Consider the following 20,953-nt stretch of genomic DNA (forward strand, 5'->3'; position numbering starts at 1 on the left):
TAATATTATTTACCTCAATTGTTAACTCCTAATTCAATTAAAAGCCTGATCTCTGCTAACACGCTAACTCCCCGAACATTTTAGACCAGAGATGTTTGAACTGAGTCATTTGTGAGGGAGAAGCCTAAAACAAAAGAGACATTTTGAAGAAGATGCCAGAATTTTTAGTCCATTGGTAATATACCTCCTGCAAACACCAGAACAATCCACAAGCAAAATACTCTCATTAATCAAACATTACACTTTGTTTACTCTGTTGTATGTTGAGACTATACAAGGATGAAGTCAAGGAACCACTTTTGTGCCTGTGTTCATTTATTCCTAGGTCTGGAAATAAAGTCCTTGTCACTTCCATAAAATTGCGTAATTTAACAGAAAACTGTCAAAGGTTTAACGGGAATTCACAAAGTTGGAGGCACTTCTCCAGAGACTATCTTCAAAATATCACATATTTTATAATTATTTAGTAACAGGTACTTTAATATTTTCTTAAGATTGCTTACACTAAAAATGATTCTTTTGGCTTAACCAGCTATGAAGCTAAATGCTGATCATTTAACACTGAATAAAAATTTGCTCATGAGCCTCTCAGCATCTCTGCCGGAAACGATCTACAGAGTCTGTTTGTCCCAGCCCTGCATTAATGCCAATGTGCTTACTCTTAGATATGAAAATCTCCATCTGACATAAGTTAGATAAAGGTCGACTGAAATACAGGGCTGAGAGCCAGTGGGGAATGCTGGGTCTAAGTGGGAAGGAAGGCAAGAGGGAGTGGAGAAGTCAGAAGGCACTTGGGACTGCTAAGAAGCCAGAGACATGGATTTCTATGGGCTCTCCTTTCCTCTTGCAAACACTCCCTGGGAACATATGCCCTTCATAATTGAAAATCCCGAGGTTTCAAAGAAATTGTAAAAAGGTGACATTTCCTTTCTTATTTATTTTATTCCTAATTCCCTTAAGGAAGCACCCCTGTGGAAGTTTCCTTCCGAATTTGTCCCAAACCAGCACAGGTGTTTAGTGTAAATTCAGTGTTTAAGATGAGTTTCAGGTATTACAGATACGTGGGATTACTGTAAGAGTGAAATGATAAAGAATATGAATAAATGAGGCATTCCATTTCCAAAGAGAGATGAGGTGTAAAACCAGTATATAAAGGCGTCTCCTCATATTTAAAATAAGCATTCAAAGGGTTTTTGCTTATTCTGTTTATAAAATGATGTGTTTATAACATCCGAAGATAAAGACAATGTCTCTAAAATATTTTGCAGGTGAAAAGAGCTGTGACTATTACAAAATCTGGGTATGCATTAAGATAGCAAATGCAATAATAAAAATAGAGAACACAGAGTTTAGAGGCAGTGATAAGCTTTCAAAACTGTTAAATCTAGCTGACAGTAATTAGGTCTTCCTTTTGAGTCCATCCAGCAGACACATTACCTTGCAATACTTCACTAAACACAGTGCAAAAGGAACAACGAACAGAAATATTGACTGACTGAACACACATTTATTAACACCAGTCTCAAAAGTCACAGCTATGCTATAACACATCACACTTCCATCTCTCCCTCATGGTGCAGGGATGATATACTTACAGACCTAGCCCAAGCATTACTCCCTTCAATTCCACCAAAGGATTTAACCTGCCCAGAAGGTATTCCATCCCCAAGGTAACATTCCAGTGTCAGCTGTTAAATGACCTGCTGCTGGTTGCACCCAGTCTCTACACTGCCTCCTTCTCTAACATTTTAAAACCCTGGAAGAGTCTTTAAAACTGAATTTCTCATGCCCTTCCTCAGCATTTGATGGAAGAGGTACCATTAAGGAAATTTACCTGCATGTTGCCAGGAGGCTGCCACTGATCTGTGACAAAGATCCAGAGACACAAATACCCAAGCTGTATTTTCACAATGTATAAACCTGGAACTTTGTATTTAGCAGCTAGATTCTACAGTGATGTTTTTATTAATGACGCTTCAGTGCCCAAACACTGTCACTGCAATTCTGAATGCAGAAAGGTTTGGAAGTTACTTACACAAGGCACTGATGGTCAGAGTTCTCCAGCATGTCACTACCACAGGTATTCTGGCAAGACAACCAGCACTTTCTGAATTAATTCAGTGGTTTTGAAAGCACCTTTAAGAAACACCAGACAGGCTCATCCAAACAGCTACCAGAAAACAAAACAAATATAGTAAAATACTGACCTGAATAACATTTCCTCAGGTGTTTCCTGAGGAGGGCTTTACTTTACCAGTTATGTGCTAGCCAAGGAACAGAATACAACAAAAATATACCTAGAGGAGGTGATCAAGATCAGGGGTGATATCATAAAATTGATACACTTTGCTGTTTAAATCCAGTGTGGCTAAGGACCAACACTGAAATTCTATTTTAACTGCTTACATACCAGTTAACCTTTCAAATATTTTTAATTGAATCAAGGTGCTACTTTTGTTTTAATAACTGCAAGTTTTATTCTGAAAGAAACTTTCAAAACTGACAGTCTGGAGGACTCAAAGGTGCTTGATTTCACAATTTCATAGGTACTCAGTCCACTGAAAGAATTTATTTCTATTTTATCAGGAGCATGCTGATCAGCTGTTGGAGAATTAGTATTTTCAGAATGACTGAATTCCTGTTTCATCCCATTAAAAATAAAATGAATAATTAAACTCTTCTTTTTGTAGACTGACAGACACTGTTGGCAGTGCAACTTAACTGCTCCCCGCTCTCATCTCTCTCCAGAAGTGAGAATGTGTTTCTCCCGTAGTAGCTGCCAAAGAGTTAAAAAAACCCACTCTGACTGCAAGAGTTAAACCCACAGCACTTCATGTGCTCGAAGTCAACCATGTCAACATCTGGAGTTGGTTGACTTTTCCCCCTAAGGATTTGCAGCACGGCGCTGGATTTTTTCCATGAATTCCCTACATTCTCAATCTCTCAGATAGATGTGACACACACCCAGTGCCCACCTCGCAAACTCCTCTGGCCACTGCAAGGCTCCAGAGGACTTTGTGCTTTATTCAGTGCATTTATTCAGTGCTAAGGGCCAAATCGTGCTTTTGGTCACACGCACAACTCTCTCACTAGGTTCACATGAGCAAGAGCAAATGCTGCAGCCATGAGGTGTGTTTTACAATCATTTCGCACAGCTGTGTCTGGATTTGCTACAAATATAACTTGTAAAAGAAAAAAAACCCCACAAACAAACAACCAGCTACTGCTCTAAAACTCATGACACAAAAAAGAAGGCAGTTAAAAAAAAAAAAAAACAACAAAACCAAGCTTGTATTTGTCAAATGCAGTTCTCTTAACTGCACAATTCTTCTAATTATCATTAAAAACAGCACTGACAATATAAAGAAAGGATAAAAATTGATCCAAGTGAATAATTAAAATCCTAAAAATTAAAAACTGCTTGAAATTACAGTATCTTTGAAAAACCTACCCTGAACAGATTTATTTAGAATAAAGTATCTGTTTGGAATTATTAATGAAATTAAGCGCTTTAGCATTAAAAAAAAGGAAGACCAGTCTATGTTTTTAAGTTTCCACTGCAGAGTGTACAAACTGGGCATTATACCACAGATTCTGATTCTTCTGATCAAAAGTTTCAGAAGGCTGGGTTCAATTAATCAAACACACTATTCACTTTGCAGAAACAAAGTAACAGAGAAATATGATTATGTGTTATCCTTCTAACAATTAAACTTTTTTTAAACTACAACCTGACATTGCTGCTTCTTAACAATGTGTTTTTCACAAATTCTTCCTTCCGTTGCCTGCTACACACCATATTTATTTCCACTTCAATGTACAAACAATTCTTCCACAGAAAAGCACATACTACGTCCTTCTCCCTTCAATTCACTCAATTTTTTAAGGACTAACTTGCCATGTTCATTGCAGGGAGCAAATTCTTTCAGATTAATTAATGAGGTAGGATTTATAAATATTTTTGCATGCTGAATCTCACCATGCATCTATGCAATTCATGAGCTTTTCAACCATGTTCTTATTTCAAAGCTTTTGAAACAAGTACTGTTTAGTCTTCCGTTCTCTTGTACTCAGGTGGCAAGTGAAGAGTCAGGTTGAAAAATCTCACATACTTTCGTGTTATTTTTAAAAACAGAAAAAAGGAACAAGCAGCAAAATTGCTCTTATTAATCATGGCTTAGCGTTCCTTTAGAAAGCAAAAGCAGCATCCCCAAAAAATGGCATCATAGAAAAGTAACTGAAAAAACAAACAAAAAACCCCAAACACACAATCATTTCCACTGTGATGCTGTAACATTCCCCAAAAATCTTTATTTTTAGAAGACTTTGATTTAGCTATACTTGTCTGCTCCAACCCAGAGCTTCTCAAATTCCAGTTCTGAGCCCAGCTTCTCAAATTCCAGCACAAAAAGTTATGTATTTCATTTATTCTAGATTAAGATATTTCTTTTTTCATTTCAGTGTTTCAAGAAACAGCCCTAAAAATCAGAGAACAGTATAGTTCTTCTTTAAAAACAAGCAGAAGACTTTTAAAGCCAGAAGGGTGATTAGCTATGGCTTGGATATAGTTGCTGTAGTTAAAAATTCTTCATTAAATATGCTCACAATAAGAAACTGCTCTCAGACTGGCACAGCTGTTCTGTTTGGGAACCAAACCAGCATGCTACAAATATTTGCGAAATTTCATGGTTAGACATGCTGTCCACATCTCACATTCAGTGATTTCGTTCTGCTTCTTAAAATAAAATTTATTCACCAAGCACAAGATAGATGCAACTCCAGCACTTGGGTATTTGAGGGGGAAAAAAAATTCATGGCTCCATTAGCAACAAGGACGGGATAAGCAATAGAGGCCAGTAAACGCTGGGACATCTTTGAGAACCCCTAATGATTAAGAAACAATGAAAAGCAGATTGAAATTTTTTTCTTTTATCAAAATGACCACATAAAGACTAGTGCAAACATCACAAACTCACCACAAAGGAGATGAAGCTGCATCTGCACTAATTAGACACATGACAGCTTAATACACTCCTGCATACCAATAAGCAGAGGTACTCTGTCCCTTCCAAGAAATGGTAACACATCCTACAAGCTAAATGCAGTTCTTGCAAAATGTACTATAGAAGCAGCTGTGCTGCAGTGAAAATCCAAGGTACTACCTCAGGAATTATTAAATAAGGAAAACCTCAAACGATCAAAACTGTGCAAACCTATAAAGACATTCCTTTTGAAAAACAGTTTAACCTTTAATTGCTAACAATAGAAGGAAATAAAAAAAATAGAGAACCCTTGAGGAAAAAGACTCAGCATGTGATAAGCTCATTAAACATCAAGTTTAATGAAAACCCTATTGTAAACAGCAGTAGGATATCTCCTCCACTACTCGCTGATTCAAATCACGTACAGTCCTCCCCAGGGCCCGCTCCAAATAGAGCCGCACTTCTACCGGCTTTGTTGTCGATACGTATTGTAAAGTTAAAGTATTTTGCATGAATAAACTCCCCCTATTTGCTGAATTCATTCACTGGCTCTAGCAAACAATATACAAGAGACTAATTATTAACACAATGAAATAAGGATTTCCTAGATAGCTAGAGCCATACATCATCTGAGAGAAATTCCGATGCAAATTAGCTATCTTTAGGAATCAAAAAAATCACCAAAAAATAGGGGTTTGTTGATTTAAATTTCACAATAGCACTTCGTCTCCCAGAGAAAAGAGAGAGACTTTGCACAAACATAAGTTTGTGCAAACCCAGCAGTGCGATAATGTTCTTTCTTTTAATTCTTGGCTCCTCCAAACCTCATCTTTTCAGAAAGCCCAATTAGTTTACGGTATTAGCTCTCAGCTTCAGTGGCTTGTGTGCTAATTCCTTAAGTAAGATCGAGTTTTTGGTACTGCAGGCTGGGATCCCGCTGCCCCCCATACACCTATACACACACACAGCCCCTTGCCACGCTGCTAACACCCTCTGAATTTTGCTTCGTCAAGCTAAAACAGCAATAGTGTAACAGATTCATTTCTCTCATGCAAATATTTTTACAACATATAAACGACGCTAACTTCCATATTCCCTCCAATTTCACCACGTTTAGCTCTTAAGGTATTTTAGAGCCTTATCGCTTGATTGACGTAAAATAGCACCCTCAGTGCAACCACTACCTTTTCTTTTTGTCACAGCCCTGTCCTGCAGAAAAACACCAAGTTCGCACCTTCACATTCATAAAGCCTCGTATCACAGGTACCACATCGTACGGTGGATTGAGGCGATATGACACCTCCTGGAGTTTCAGCAACCTTCGCTCGGAAGCGGTTCTCACTGAGATAAAAACACTTAAGCCAGACCCTTTAAGTCCTAGCCCTGCCAGGAAATCCCGAGTCGGCAGCCCTGGGGGCTCGGGCTCCGAGGCTCCCCGGCATCGCCGCAGCCCCGGGACGCGGCTGCCGCCCGCACAGCCCCGGCGCTACCGAGCCCAGGCAGCAACCGCGTGTGCCGGCACCCGGAGTGCCACATCGCCTTACCCGCCATCGTCACTGTCCCCAGCATGGCTGAGGCCACACGGACACCACGAACCCCCTTCTCTGGCTCCGAGGTCCCTCCCAGGGGCGCGGGGCAGCCCCAGCCGACGGCAGCGAGAGGGAGGCGGCCGGGCGGCAGCGGCGCTTCCACCCCCTCCCGGCACCCGGCTGGAGACGGCTGCCGGAGAGGTCGCCCGATGGAAGTCTGCCTGCCGGACGGCTGGGCTCTCCCCCGAGCCTCACGGCCTCTCCCCCCGGCCCGGACAGCCCCGGGCCCCGCCCGGGACCGCCCCCCGCCCGCCCGGCTCTTCCCACCGCTGGCCGGCACAAGCGCGGCGCCTCACAGGGTCCGCGTCGGAACTGCTGCTCCGAGCCCTTATCTCCCTGTGCCCCGAGGGGAAGAGGCGCCGGGGGCCGCTGTCGAACCAGCCACCCGCTTCAGTTCCCGCTGTCATAATGCCTTCCCCATGCAGCTTCCCACAAAGCATCCACACCCAACCTCAATAGATGCTGCTTAAAAGCCCCATGGATTTTGTCCCTCATAAGTAAAACCATACAAAACATTTCTGGTTTTTCACACCAAAGTATTTGCTCCTTTGCCTGTTACTGTGGGGCTGGTTTGGTTTTTTCTTTTGTTTTCATTTGTCTGGAGGGGTTTTTTTAATTGGAATTCCCTGCAACCTAATTACTTATAAATTGCCTCAAATTCTGCCGTCAAGAGTTTCACAAACGTGTTACTCCAGATACTCGTAGTATAATAATTTAATGCTCCTACTGATAGTAAAAAAGGGGTGTAATATGATAAAATAAAATGTAGAGGCTCAGTGTCTAATACAGGTGTCCTCCTATTATAACAACAGTATTTCTATTTTGATTACAACTGATTATGTTGAATATCTCCAAAGTTCTGATGATACTTTGAGCCTTCATCTCTCTGACTGTCAGAGCCAACTTCCCAGCCAATTAACCAGAATGTCTGGTTAATTTAATTTTATAGTGGGAACTTATGTATTAATGAGTCTAGGTCATCTTTCAAGTGGTCTTCTGAATGCAAGATTCAAATAATGATGATGAGAACCAACCAATCCAAAAAACCTTTAATCATAAACAGTCCTTTACTGTAGGCAAGCACTGGTGCTGTTTCAGTGCTTAGTGCCACAATGCTTTACTTCTGTGTTTAGACTTGCAAGCAAGGTGAAATAACAATGAGTGGAGAACATGAAGTGAAGAACATGAAGTGTAGCACTAAATTTGAGCGTTTTTCTACATGGAAAGATTTCTCTGCAGGAAGCAACTAAGAGACACCTCTTCTCCATCTTTATACATCTGCCTAAGGACAGGTGAGGTGGACCAGACTCTCTAAGGTCCAGAGGAGTGGACACAAACAAACATCTGAATGTAATCTTTACTTGAAGAACTCTTTTCAGTGCTCAACTGGGCAAGTTTTATTTGTCTCTACAGATGATGTCATTTTCAGCTATCATTACCAGCAAATACATGCTGCATCACCTTCATAAAGGGATTTTTTACTTCAAGAGCAAACACACAGAACGGTTTTCCCTTTCACATAAATAATGCTACCACACAGACTTGGCTCCACTGACAACAGTGACGAAATTACAAGATTTTGTCTTACAAGATAGGATTACAAGAGGAATATCACACAACCACAGGAAAGATGATTCTCAAAACAAAGCCAAGATTTTTCAGGCAATCTCCTCAAATCCAAATTCCTAATGCTGTGTATGTTCACATCATGCCATGCAACAGGTTACACATAATTACCTGCACTCAGACAGAGCCTCTCACCTCTTCATTACATATCCTTGGAATGTGATTTCCATACAACCCAAGATTATTCAAAAATAATTATAATCTTTGACTATTAACTTGAAACTCATGCCCTTTTAACAGCCTTTTCTTTTACTTAATCCAGAAGCTGAATACCAACATGAAATCTTCTGACACTACTTCCAAACACCAGGTATTTTCTCTTCCTTTATGACTCTGTTTAGCAAGTATCCTCCCCCCATCCCTGTGCACATAGGAGTCAAAGTTTAGAGAAGTGGAGTTTCATGGAAGATAAAACAAATTGCATCCCATTTTTATAGTGTCAAAAGCCCCTACTAGTACGATTAAAAAAAAAAAAAAGGCACAAAAGCTCAGGATAAAATAGGGTAGTCTTCTATTGGGATAATAGCATTATGGCAATTAATCTAAAGATGTGACAAATAATTGCTTTTACCAGGATTCAAACCCTAGACTACAGCAAGGGTTACAGACATGCCTTAAGCTACTCTCCAGGCTGACACTGAAGATAGTGCCTCATCTAACCTGTCCCCATCCCTTCCCTGCTCTCCACCACCAGCAGCAGATGCCTGCTCGGACTGAAAACCAGCCCTCCCTCTTGCCACACTGCCAAAAAGGCCAGCAGGCAGTAGGACTGCTGAAGCAGATCTCTCAAGGCACGTGAGTGAACAGGAACAGAGGGAAGCAAGAAGAGACTGATGAGAGCAAAAAGGTGGGCTGCCAGATCACACAGGAGAAAGAACAACACATTCTTGACTGTGCAGCAAGGCAAGGGAGATGTTCCCAAGACAGAACACACAGGGATGCCTATGATGAGAAAGGTTTTGTGGTCAAGTGCAAATCCAATTAAAAGCTGTAGGAAAGGGAACTTTATTAAGGTAAAACCAACGGATTAGCCTGTCCCTTCCTATAAGCAAAATCATTTATCATTAACATCACTAATGAATTAACATAAGAGGATTTCTGCCTTACAAAGGAAGGGACAAGCCTATGCAGGAACTAACACGAGAAGTGGAAACTGAGCTGTTCCTAACAGCTGGATGGTCAGGAGATGGGCAGCAGACAAGCAGAGGCACTCAGAGCTGAGAGTGACCCCTAAGGGGGAACAGGTGGGGATCTCCACCACTGACACCAACACCTTCAGTCCACGAGCCATCTGTCATCTGAACCCTCTCCTACAGAGAAAACATCTCCCAGAAAGCAGTGCCCTAGAAGCACCTGAGCAACAACAGATCACTCGAGTAATACCTGTTCAGTAGCAGAGAGCTAGTCAAGCCCCATTTCTACTTCTCATCCCATTTAGCACACAGGCCTCTATGCTGTATCCACTGAACACACGTTTTTACTCACCATTTGTTCCAGCAGACTCTGTTTGCTCTCTGGGTGGTTCTTGGAGCAGTGAAGGCACCTCTGACTGCTGCTCACCCAGTTCCTTAGATGCTGTAACAGCTTCCAGCTGCAGTGGCTCCTGTGGTGAGGCATCATGCTTCACACCATCTTCACTAACATCAGGTACTGGTAAACTTGCATTTAAAGCCTGCATGGTCAAATATTGATTGAAGGATGGTAGTAGGGAGAGACAAAGAAAAGGAAAGAAAAAGAAAATGTCAGTATTAGGCCAGATTCGTCTCCCCCACCCCCACCCCCCACAATGTTGTTCTTTTATTCTCATTTTGAATATATACACACAAGCAATTTTAACTTTATCAAATAAAAGTACTTCTGTGGGGAGAAAAAACCAAAACATATAATCTGTGACTACTTATCTTTCTGCCCTCCCCCATTAAATACATGGAAGAAGCAGATCTTACAGGCTACAACCTTGTGTAGAAATTTGTTTCCTCCATGAAGGAAAACTCCAGGATAAGGTGAATCTAGCTGATGTAAAGAAATTGTTCATTCAAAGTGTCTGGCACAACTGCTCTGATATATGAATTAATCCTCTCTACAATATAGCCTTTGGTATTGCTCCTCTACTAATGTGCTTATCTTACCATCATCAACAATACAACTACAAAGAATTTGAATTATTCAGGACAGAAAGCAGAATACATACGGACTTCCCATGAGGAAATGCAGTGAAATTGAGATTAAAACTAGTATTTTTGGACCTCTGTTATTAGGCAGAAATTATTCTTACAGGCAAAAGGAGCTTTGCAATTCTTTGGGACTCTGCCTTACTGCACTTGAAATACTTTTTCTAGATTTGCTAATATGTGCAAAAAGAAGAATCCGTTTCTCAGCTTCCACTTGATACATTTTAATTATTTTCAGAATTTGTATTGGCTTGTCCTATAAGATGAAATATACTTTCACAAGCATATTTTTATTTTAAAAGTATGGAATGTGTTGTGGTCATTATAAGATGCTTAATTACCCTTTAATTTATTGACTACCCTTTATTTAATGAACTAGCTCTCCAACTGATTCTATTACCTTCAACAGAAGCCATTTCAACTAATTAACCATTATTCCTGAAGCGAAGGTTTGAAGTTCCTCTGGTGGAACAGCAAACCTTAATTATGTATCATTGTCTTATGACTCGCCTGTACTCCCAAAATACTGCCATTGAAGCCCTGTTAATTAATCAAAGGTACCACAGATACATTACAGTGAAAGACGGGATCTAACAACCACGTGCCCAAAGCACCAAACAGGAAAATGCCACATTCCAGACGATTCTCTTCCAAGTCCCCCCTACATAAACCTTCTGAATGGGGAAATCTATTTATTTATTTTTATTAGTAATTAGCCTGCTGCAACAGAATTTGCAAATCAACAGACAAATCACAGACAGAGTGCCATGAAAAGGGCTTTCCTCTTAATCACCAGACTCTTTTCACACACAGGGCGAGATCTGGGAGAAGCGCTGTACCCCACTTCCACAGGCAATGAAGTGTGTGCATTCAGGTTCCCAATTTTCAGTTCAGAAGCCCTTAATTAAGCCAAATTGTTTCCACCCGGCACTGTTGTGCTCCTCAAAGCTGCCTTTCACAGCCACATAATCCACCTCACGAAAAAGGATCCCATTCTGCTCCACTGCCAATACCACAGATGGAATAATTTGGCTTCAGAGTTTTCACATGCTGAGACCAGATATTAAATAGAAGAAATACGGAACGGCTCAACACTCAGATTACATTCCCGCTTCTCACATCATCCTGCCCATAAATCTAAAACATAGGAACTCAGGAGGGATAAAGACATCACACTACCGAACAAAGGCACGGAAACCCTGGGAAGCTCCTCTGCAGTTGTATACAGCATTAGCTGAATGGCAGTAACTGATTAAAGACAAGCAAGAAAATCAGACAGAGAAAACAACAACCTCACTCTGAAAGGGCTTTAAGATTCTTCCGTACAAATTTAGTAGAGGACCAATATCTATTTTTTTAATAATATTAAGTTTTACTGATTCATTCTTGAAAGACAACTGCTTGTCCTGCAAACACAAGAACAACCTTAACTTGACTGGGTCTCAGGGAACTTTGCTATCTGAAGAAAAAGCCATGGATGACTATTTCAAGATGACATTCTAAGAATTAGCACCAACAATTGTTTCAAGTCTCAAGAAAGGCAACAGCACTGAATATCTTAGCACTCCTCACGTTATTCAAAGATTTCTTTGCCTTTCTTTCCAAACCTCTTCTGGTAAGCACATCATTTTAAAGCTAGTCCCATGTATAGATGGACACACATGTACAGACACAGTCAACCATTTGCCTAATAAGCACCAGTGGACTCTGAAAAGAACCAGAATACAAAGGTACTTGGTACCTCAACGCAGTACAACTTGTCCCCTTTCTAAATTGAGCACAGACTGTTACAACAAAATATCAACAATGGTAGTACATGCTATTACCCCAGCTCTAAATTTATTCTACAGTTTTGGTACATTCAGTAAAACAGTGACTTTATATAATCCTAAAGATACGTGTTTTCAGATGAAAATTCAGAAGTCACTGGGTCTAGCAGATAACCCTTTTGATCTGTTAAATCTGCAATACCTTCCAGAATGAAAAACAGAATTAAATATAAAACATCACTAAATGTAAGACTAAGAAGTTTTTTACAACCAGTCAGTATAATTACAATCCCTGTTCACTAGTTGTGAAAGCAGGATCCATCAGTCACAACTGAGTCAAAAATGTAAATACATGGAAAACCTCAGTATTTTCAAATCTGACCAGACCTGCAGTATTAACCCTACTTTTTTACCCCAGTCTCTTGGGAAAGACCTTGATGTGATTCTTGGCCTTGGGAAGGCAAACTTAGATTTTCAAATCAAGTGTTCTGCTTTAAATAATTGAATAATCAAAACTAATAAAACAATTGTATTTTTTTCCAAATTAAAAAGGGCAAAGGAGAAGAAACCTTTGGGGAGTTTGTAAAATGAAAGGATACATAACAACATCATTATTTTAAGAAAAGAAAAAAAACAAAGCTTTGTGTTCTAAAAAAAGTTGCTCAGGCTCTTTATGAGGGTCAGTGCAGTCTGTCCCACTGCATTAGTCCTCAAAAGAAACTAATTTCAGTTTTCCTTCACATTAACTGCTTCATTTCTCTGAAGGGATCTAAACTGCAGTTTAGTCCAATTATATCTAATTTGGGGAGGAGTGTTCTTAATTCCATTGAGAATACTTATAAAGCTTGGACAAATACAACATCAGAGTTTAAAGAGAGGTGAAAATAAAATTTAAAAAGACAAAAATTAATGGCATCAGGAATCTCTCTGTTCATCTTTATGCATTTATCTACAAGTAATGAGATTTGGCAAGTTTACCAACATTTATCAGTTTTTTGTGGCACACATCCATTACACTCCTTTGATTATTCATTTATGAATGTGTTGTCTCAAACACGGCAGCAACCAAGGAGAACTGGTTATCCAGTTCACTGATCTTTCAGCATCTTCATTCCCAAAACAAAGGGCCATTAGCAAAGCAACACTCCAGTTTCCGTCACGCCATTACTATACATCCTGCATGTATTTTTTTAATATTTGCCTCACACCCACCACAAAGATGGAAGCAAAGGGCACCCACCCAGCTAATGAGACTAAAATGCACAGGGCTTGTTGCCCACATCACTCTAACCAAGAGCAGCTTCTGCTCCACCTTGCATCCAGCAATGGGTCCAACAGTTAGACCCCATTAAAGGCACACAGGATTGAAAACGGATAAATTAACATAAACTGCATGAGATGCAGATGAACTGCGGGTCCCTGGTCTCGCTGTACATTAGCGGAGGCTTCCTTCAGGCACCGTTCCTGAGGGGTTCGCAGCACCCAGCCTCTTCCCCCACCAGCAAACACCATCATTCCCAACATTCCTTGTACCAGACCCAAATCATTCCAGGGATTCCTCACATCAGGCCCAAACGTACCAGAGTTAATTTTGCCTCATTCTGTTAATCCTGCTACACTGATTCTACATTAGATTACTAAAATAGCCAGATCCAGCTGTCTGAACAACTGAGCAAACTAACATGATGGTCTCTAGTATTTTTCCTGAAGTTTGATTTTGAAACTCTGGGAAAGACTGTTGGTGTGCTCAGGGGATCTGCTCTTAGCACATGCTGCTTCATTAAAAAGAACTTCAAACACCAACACTTGGGAAAAGAAAAAAATTGGATCATTCCAACTCTTTGTTCACAGCAGTTTGTCTTGTTTTGCTTTAGCTAAACATCAGAGGTTTGTGGGAGACTGCAAGTTCCAGGTGAAGAAAACATAAGGCCCTTCCTCTGTAAGGCCCACAACAGCCCACTAATTTCATTACCTTGTTTCTGTGTCCTGGAGACAACGCCAAGAACTTTCTCCACACCTTTCATCTCCCCATCTACCCTCTTCTCTCCCAATTCTCAGCCTGCCTTCGCTGTGACAGCTCCTTATGGATGACTACCCTCAAAATCCAAATGGATAAAACAGAACACCCGAAACACCAAAAGGTTTCTGCACCCAATTCATCTCTGTGATCTCTTTTTGCAACCTGTGAAAAAAGCACGACCCCCAATCTGTTATTCTGAAGCCTGATCCAAACTCAGCTCCTTCCCAGGTCTCCTATCTTTCAGCTCTTTCAGACAGCACCTTATGGAAGCACTTCACAGGTACAGCTCACCCAGGCTCTAAGGACCAGTCAGAACAAGGGCTGAGCACAATGCACGTTCCTCCCCTCCCCTCTCCACTCAGCAACCACACCCAGGCTTGCATTTCCAACCTGGAGGACTTTCAAAGTCCCGACGCTCCTCTTTGCATCTCTTTAGCTTCTACCACATCAAACGCAAGCTAATTGCCTCGGCTTTCAAAGTGCCCGGCCACTCCCTCTACCGCCTCCCTCTTATCTCCTATATGATTAGGGGGTTATTTCACGCTTTTGGTGCCGCTAGGACACCAATTTCGATTGTGCATTTTTTCAATTACACATTCATATGCTTTCACCCCAGCCACTCCACAGGCATAGTCAGCCCTCCAAACCTTACCACTGAATTGTACCAGTCTCTTCCTCCCCAGTTGGAAGTGCATAATGGGAATCAGATCCTGCTGAACCAGGGGAACTCTGCAGCCTCAGAGCAAATGTCTCAAACTGGGGCTCTCAGAGACACGGTCTAGGGACTTTCCTTGACTAAGCTTAGTTTCACCATCGCTAACGTAGTGTTTTCAGACTGACTCAACTCCCTCACCAGAAGGCAGTTGTTTAAACAGCAGATGTAAGCCTGTCCCAGCTGTTGTCAGGCACTCGGACAATAAGACACTCTGACATCTCAGCTGGTAACCTCTTTAGAAGAGACAGTTCCAAATATTTACTGTCTAGCACACACTTGCTCTCATTACAACACAGGTAGCAAGTTACTACTCAGAAATGGGAACCATCCCGAGAACACTGTTTGAATGACTTGCGGCAGTGGTGGGGACCCTTGCATGCCAGGAATCCACCACATCACATTTTCAAGCCATCAATTCCCATTAATACCTTAATTCGGACAAACCTAGATTTTGGTGCAAGAATAGCATGCCTGGATTTTTCCAAATTCTCTACACTGTTTCAGGTAGCTGTTCCAACAGAGCTTGACTCCTTCCACAGGGCCACAAAAAGAAACCCGTATTAAAGCTGGCACCTCAAACGTCTAAATAAAAGAAAAGTGGCGTGTGTGCGATTGCCACTGTTAACTGCAGTGTTGGTAGGATGACGCAGCTATCCTGGCATTGCCCACGTGGTTTGAAGTCACCTTCTGCCCCACGGGAGGGCACCACGCTGGCATTTTTTATCATCTCTGACGCTTAGCATCAAAATCGCAAGTTGGGTGAGAGCCACATCACTACTGTGAACAGAGTGGGTGCTCACAGAATGGAGACACCCCAACCAATCCAGTCACATGCTGCGTGGCAGCAGTGTGAAGTGCCACCCAGCTTCCTATCCAACTCCGGACACAATAACCTGCCTGTTCCTCTGTACCTGCAGCTTCTGCTCAGTCCCAGAAGACAACACATCTCACTCAATCCACAAAGAATGACCTTGCAAAAGAACTGGAACAGTTTTCCAATGGCTTAGCTCCTTGAATAAGCTCACACAGTGCCAGATGCAATAAAGGAGAAGCTGCAGGTTCTCTGGGGAGGAGGCAGGAGCACATGAACCACCTCACCAGACATCTCAATGGCTTTTCTCAGTTCAGGACGCCAAAGGGTTGGTTTTCTTCAAGACCAAAAAGATCTTGTTCCTACTTCTTTCACTACTGAAATCCTTCTCAGGCCAAGCTCCAGGCCTTTGTGCTGCTCAGGACAGTCTGCCCGTGAGGTTTCAATGAGTTTTCACCAGCCCACTGCTACCAACAGAAGTTTCTTCATTTCCCCTCCTGCTCTGCTGGAAATGCTTGCCTTGTCCAGGCTCTTGGTCTCACCTCCACAATGTAGGAGCCAAACGAACTCACAAGCAGATCAGGAAAATGGTCCAGCAAGAATAAATTTCAGCTTCCTGAAACAGTAGTGAGTTTAACCTGCTTACAGAAAGGCAAGGTTAGGACACAACACAGCTAAGTGAGACTGCATCATCTGAGACAAAGCAGGGAAGAATACGGGAGGGAAAAGAACATTGCTGCTCAAACAGCAAGGAGGTAACTCCATCACAAAAATGTTCCATAGAACCATACCCTGCCCCTTGGTTTCAACAGGACCTCGGGTCAATTCACAGATCTGAATAATTCAGTTCAAGCAGCTGAATGGATTAGTACCACCAGGATCTCTCACACTTCCCTGTAGAGGTGGCTTCCCACAGTGGGATAGCTATGCAAGAAAAGGAGCAGCTCCTCCACTGCCAGAGTTTAAGTCTTGTTTGCTACAGTAAAGAAATCCACCAGTTTCGAGTCCTAGTACTGAAGCAGGCTGGAAACTCTGGAGCTGATTTATGTGCAATTTACCACGAACTTTTGAGAAGAAGGGGTCAATAGCTGAGGCACTCACCACATGAGCCCACATTTAACCCACCACATTCACAAGTCAGCGCCTAAAGGCCCCTAAATATCCCTTGCTCTGTAGACCAAGCGCTTTCCAAGGTCCCTTGGGCTGTAGAAGTGAGAAGCACCGAAACATACACCCTCCCTTTCAGAACCAGGACACCCAAAAACTGGCATCTGGCCAAAGAGTCACATGTGAATAACGAAACAGCTTAATGACTATAAATTTCTTCCTTTCTAGAAGAAAAGGCAAAGAGGTTTTCATCTTGTAAAAAATGCAACTACGTCAGGAAAGAAATTTAATTAAATATTTCAAGGATTTCACATCACAAAAGAAAGCACAACTCGTCTGAGATTTTATAGCCTGTATAAGACTAGTTGCTTAGACAGTTTATTTGTAATTGCCCTGCCAAGGCTCACTCAAGCTGGATTCCACTGAAGTCAGTTTCCAAAGTTTTTCTTCTAAAAGGGCTGTAATAAGCATTTTAATTTGGAAAACACAAGAAAGAAGACCACCCTCCGAAAGAGTCCCATTGTATCTTCCACAAACAAATTAGCTATCTGACAGATTTCTCCAGGGGCATTGCAAGACCCGGTAATTTTCAAATTCAAAGAGCTGGAAGGAATAATGATGAAAAGCTGTGTCACAAATCTGCATGAATTTACTTCACTTTAGTGAGACAAAGAAAATGAGACACAAAAAAAGTATGACTGAAACTTCATTAAAACTTACTTTTCTTTCTATGCAATGTAACGGAAGGCAAAACCAGCTGTTTTAGGAGAACAACAGTACTACAACTTCTTATAGCAGCAAAATGGTAATAGACCTTCCCCAGTTTTAAACAGTTCTACTTGAATAATTAGGCAGAAATCCACAAGAAAACATCCTTCCTAAATCTTAGAAGACATAAAACACAGGATTAATAATAATAATCTGCACTTAAGAACTCTATTAATGTGATTCTCTTTTTTAGAAGGTCTTAGTTCCCATAACTGGATAAACATGGCTATGAATATTACGTCCCTTCTTCAAAGCGGCTTTATCTTAAACTTTAAACAACCACAATAGCCAAATGCTTGCCCGATATAAATTCCCTCTTTTCTAAATGTCAGCATCTGAATTCTAAAATTGCCCAACACAACTGCTAAATATTTTGTTAACCAACACCAATCCCTAACAGTTACTTGGTTAAAAAGAAAATAAAATAAATCTTAGTTAATTTAAAGTTCACTCGCAATGTGGTTTTCAAATCTGTCAAAACACGCACAAGGAGGTCTAGTGGCAGCCAGGAACTATGGGAAATTCAACTTGAAAGTTAAATCTGAACCACAAGGTCAAAGAAACAAAGTCATAACTGGTTCTCAAGCTCTAATACACCCACGCACCAGTCACAGAAACTTCGGAGTCTCCCTGCTCTGAGCACCCAAACTCTGAAGAGCCCAGAGAAGATCTCGGTAGAACGTGGTATTATTTCTCCCCTCACAAGCTTCCCAAAGCCACGCAATGTAAACACACAGATGCACATAACCTCCCTTTCAGTCCCAAAATCCCCTAAACGCGCCTATTCCAGAGGGATAAATGGGTTCATTCATAATCTATTTTTAAACACCAGACATGTTTTAAAAGAATTTCTTTCAATTCTTCAACGTCTTTATTTTAAATCACACATACCCAGAGCTCCTTCGCTCTCCACGGACTGGGAGTTCGGGAGTCCCTCCCCCTTGCCCCCTATGCGGTACGACAGCGGGCCGCGGCGAAGCCACGGCCCGGGCCCTCGCCGCCGACACCGCCGCCCCTTCGCCGCGGCGGCGGGCCGGGGACGGCGGCTCAGGTGAGCCCGAGGCCGGGGGTGCGGGACGGGGCGGGAAGGGGGGCACAGCGCGGCTGGCGCCCAGCCGAAAGCACCGCCGAGCCGCCCGCCCGGCCGCGCCTCCCACCTGCTCCCTCGGGAGGGGAGAGGATGGAGCGGGGGGGCTGCGGAGAGCCGCGAGAGCCGCGGCGATCCGGCCGCAGGACCGCAGTCAGGAGGCTCCTTGGCGCAGACCTCGCCGCGGGTGGGTGCGGCTCCTCTCGCCCCGGCCCCGGCCGCACACAAAAGCGGCGGCGCCCCCGCGGCCGCCCTCGCCCCCCGCCCCGCCGCTGCTGCCGCCGGCGGGAGTTTTATGACTGCGGCGCCGGCCGTGGCGCAGTCCCGGCCCCGCCGCGCCCCGGCTCCGCGCCCGGCCCGGGGGGTGCCCTGGGCTGCGGCAGGTGGCCGCAGCCGCGGCGGGAAAGTTTCCCCGGCACGGGGGTGCGGCGGGAGCCGCCGCCCCTTGTCTCCCCCCCCGCCCCTGCCTTACCTTGGCGGGCTCTGCCGGTGGCTGGGGCTCCGCCGCGTCTTCTGCCGACAGCGGCTCCGGGGGGGTGCGGGGGGGCTCGGCGGCGGCCCCGTCCCCGTCCTGCGGGGCGGCCGGCTCGGCGGAGCTGCCGGCGCCCATGGCGCTGCCCCGCGGCCGTGCGGAGCCGCGGGCGGGAGCTGGCGGTGGGCGGCGGCGGCACAGCCGGGAATGAAGGAGCCCGGCTCTCCGCAAACTCCTTTAGGGCGCGAGAGGGGGGAAATTTGAAAAAAAAAAAAAAAAAAAAAAAAAAAAAAAAAAAAAAAAAAAGAAAGAAAGAAAAGAAAAAGGGGGGGGGAAGGGGGGAAAAAAAGCGAGAGCAGCGAGGAAAATCACCTCCTCCCCTGGTCCCCCCGCCCGCCTGCCTCTTGCTCCATCACATGAGCAGATCCCCGGACACGCCTTGCAGCATCAAACCGGGCTGATAAGGAGCGGCCAAGGGGGGCAGCGCCCTGCCCGCCGCCGCCTCTCCCCGCCCCTCCCGGGCACCGCCGGGGCGGGGGCGCCGCCCGGCCCCCAGCCCTCCGCGGCGCTGACTCAGCGCTTCGGGCCCCTCGCCCTTCTCCCGGGGCCGGGACGGGCGCCCGCCCGCCGGCACCTTCGGGGGCTCCGGCCCGGGGGCAGCGGCCCCCGCCCGGCCGCGCTGCCCCTCGTCCCCCGCGGGGCTCCTGCCGCCTCCTGCCCCGGGCGCTCGGCTCCGCGGCCACCAGCCTGCAGCGCCGGGCTCCGGACCTCAGTCGTGCTGGGCCTGCCTGAGGGAAGGACGTCCGGGTTTCAGCTGATGCAGAAATGTAAGGTCCAATGTCTTGGGCAACTTTGAAGGAAAAAAAAAAAAAAAACAAATCAAGCCGCCTTTTTGTTCTTTGGTTTGTTGTTTTTATGGGGTTTTTTAATTGTCGTGCGGGATAGGTTCCCTGTTATTAATTCATGCCAGATCATGGCATAAGCAAGCAAAGCCAATGATAGGGTAGTTTCTCTCCTCGCCCAGAATACACAAAGCATCTTTTCCATGCCACAAAAGCAGGACTAGCATGTATGTACACTCCTACCTGGTACTTTCAAAGATATCAGCAGTGAAATAGTGCACGCATTAAATTAAACTAACCACAATGTGCCAAACGGGTAGCAAAGGGTTCCATTAACTGTTCTTCACCGTAAGTATAAATTTTTTTTCTAAACATATGCATGTACCTGTCCTCTGCAGAGTTCATGGTTAAAATCAGGAATGGTCTGAAGAATTCATAGTACATACACAATTTCCTTTAAAGCATTTAAACCAGTCCTCGCTCACCAAAGCACCGTTTCATTCAGAAAAAAAACTCCCATTCTGTTAAAATTCCATTCTACAAATGGCCTAATCTTGACATGCTTGTCAGTTTTTTCCCTAAAAAGCTTAACACACATCAAGTCAGTGACTGAAAAAGCATTTTCATCATCTCCCGTTAGCTATAACACAAGAACCTGCTGGAACTGTTTGTGTTCAGCAGAACAAAACTGGTGTTGTGGATCGCAGAGTTGGGATCAACGTCTCCTCTCTTCTGCTTAGTCTTCCTCGTTTTCAGAAGAGAGAGGAGATACAGGTCTGAGCTTTAAGTAGTGCCTGAGTCCCTGTAGTAGAACTTATCCATAGCCACCCAGTACTTCTGGATCACCCATCAGCCAGCACCCAAAACAGGGAGCAAGGAGCCTGTTCCCAGCCTTTCCTGGCTGTCATCCTTTGGTGTCTGTGTCTCTGATGGAGAAAGAGCCGGCACCACCTCCATTCCCCACCAAATCTGCCTTTCTCCCTGCCTTCAGCTG

The 20,953-nt window shown here is 43.7% G+C and overlaps 1 protein-coding gene across 2 annotated transcripts in view; it reads right to left on the reverse strand.

Annotated features, from left to right (window-relative positions):
- AKAP12 (A-kinase anchoring protein 12) overlaps positions 1-19,270 on the reverse strand; it is a 30,310-nt gene extending 11,040 nt beyond the window's left edge. The window contains exons 1-2 of one of the 2 annotated variants that reach the window (XM_066179088.1): positions 19,118-19,270; positions 9,683-9,869 (exon numbers count right to left, since the gene is read on the reverse strand). In XM_066179088.1, coding sequence (XP_066035185.1) covers positions 9,683-9,869; positions 19,118-19,255 — 325 coding nt within the window. In that variant the 5' untranslated portion in view covers positions 19,256-19,270. Of the gene's footprint in view, positions 1-6,526; positions 6,745-9,682; positions 9,870-19,117 lie in introns of those variants that run through there. The other variant, XM_066179089.1, reaches the window with a different exon arrangement.
- Between the last annotated feature and the right edge of the window lie 1,683 nt (positions 19,271-20,953).

Source organism: Chamaea fasciata, unplaced genomic scaffold, assembly GCF_029207755.1.
Source record: "Chamaea fasciata isolate MVZ Bird 193981 ecotype frontalis unplaced genomic scaffold, bChaFas1.0.hap1 SCAF_3, whole genome shotgun sequence".
In the NCBI taxonomy this organism is placed as follows: domain Eukaryota; kingdom Metazoa; phylum Chordata; class Aves; order Passeriformes; family Sylviidae; genus Chamaea; species Chamaea fasciata.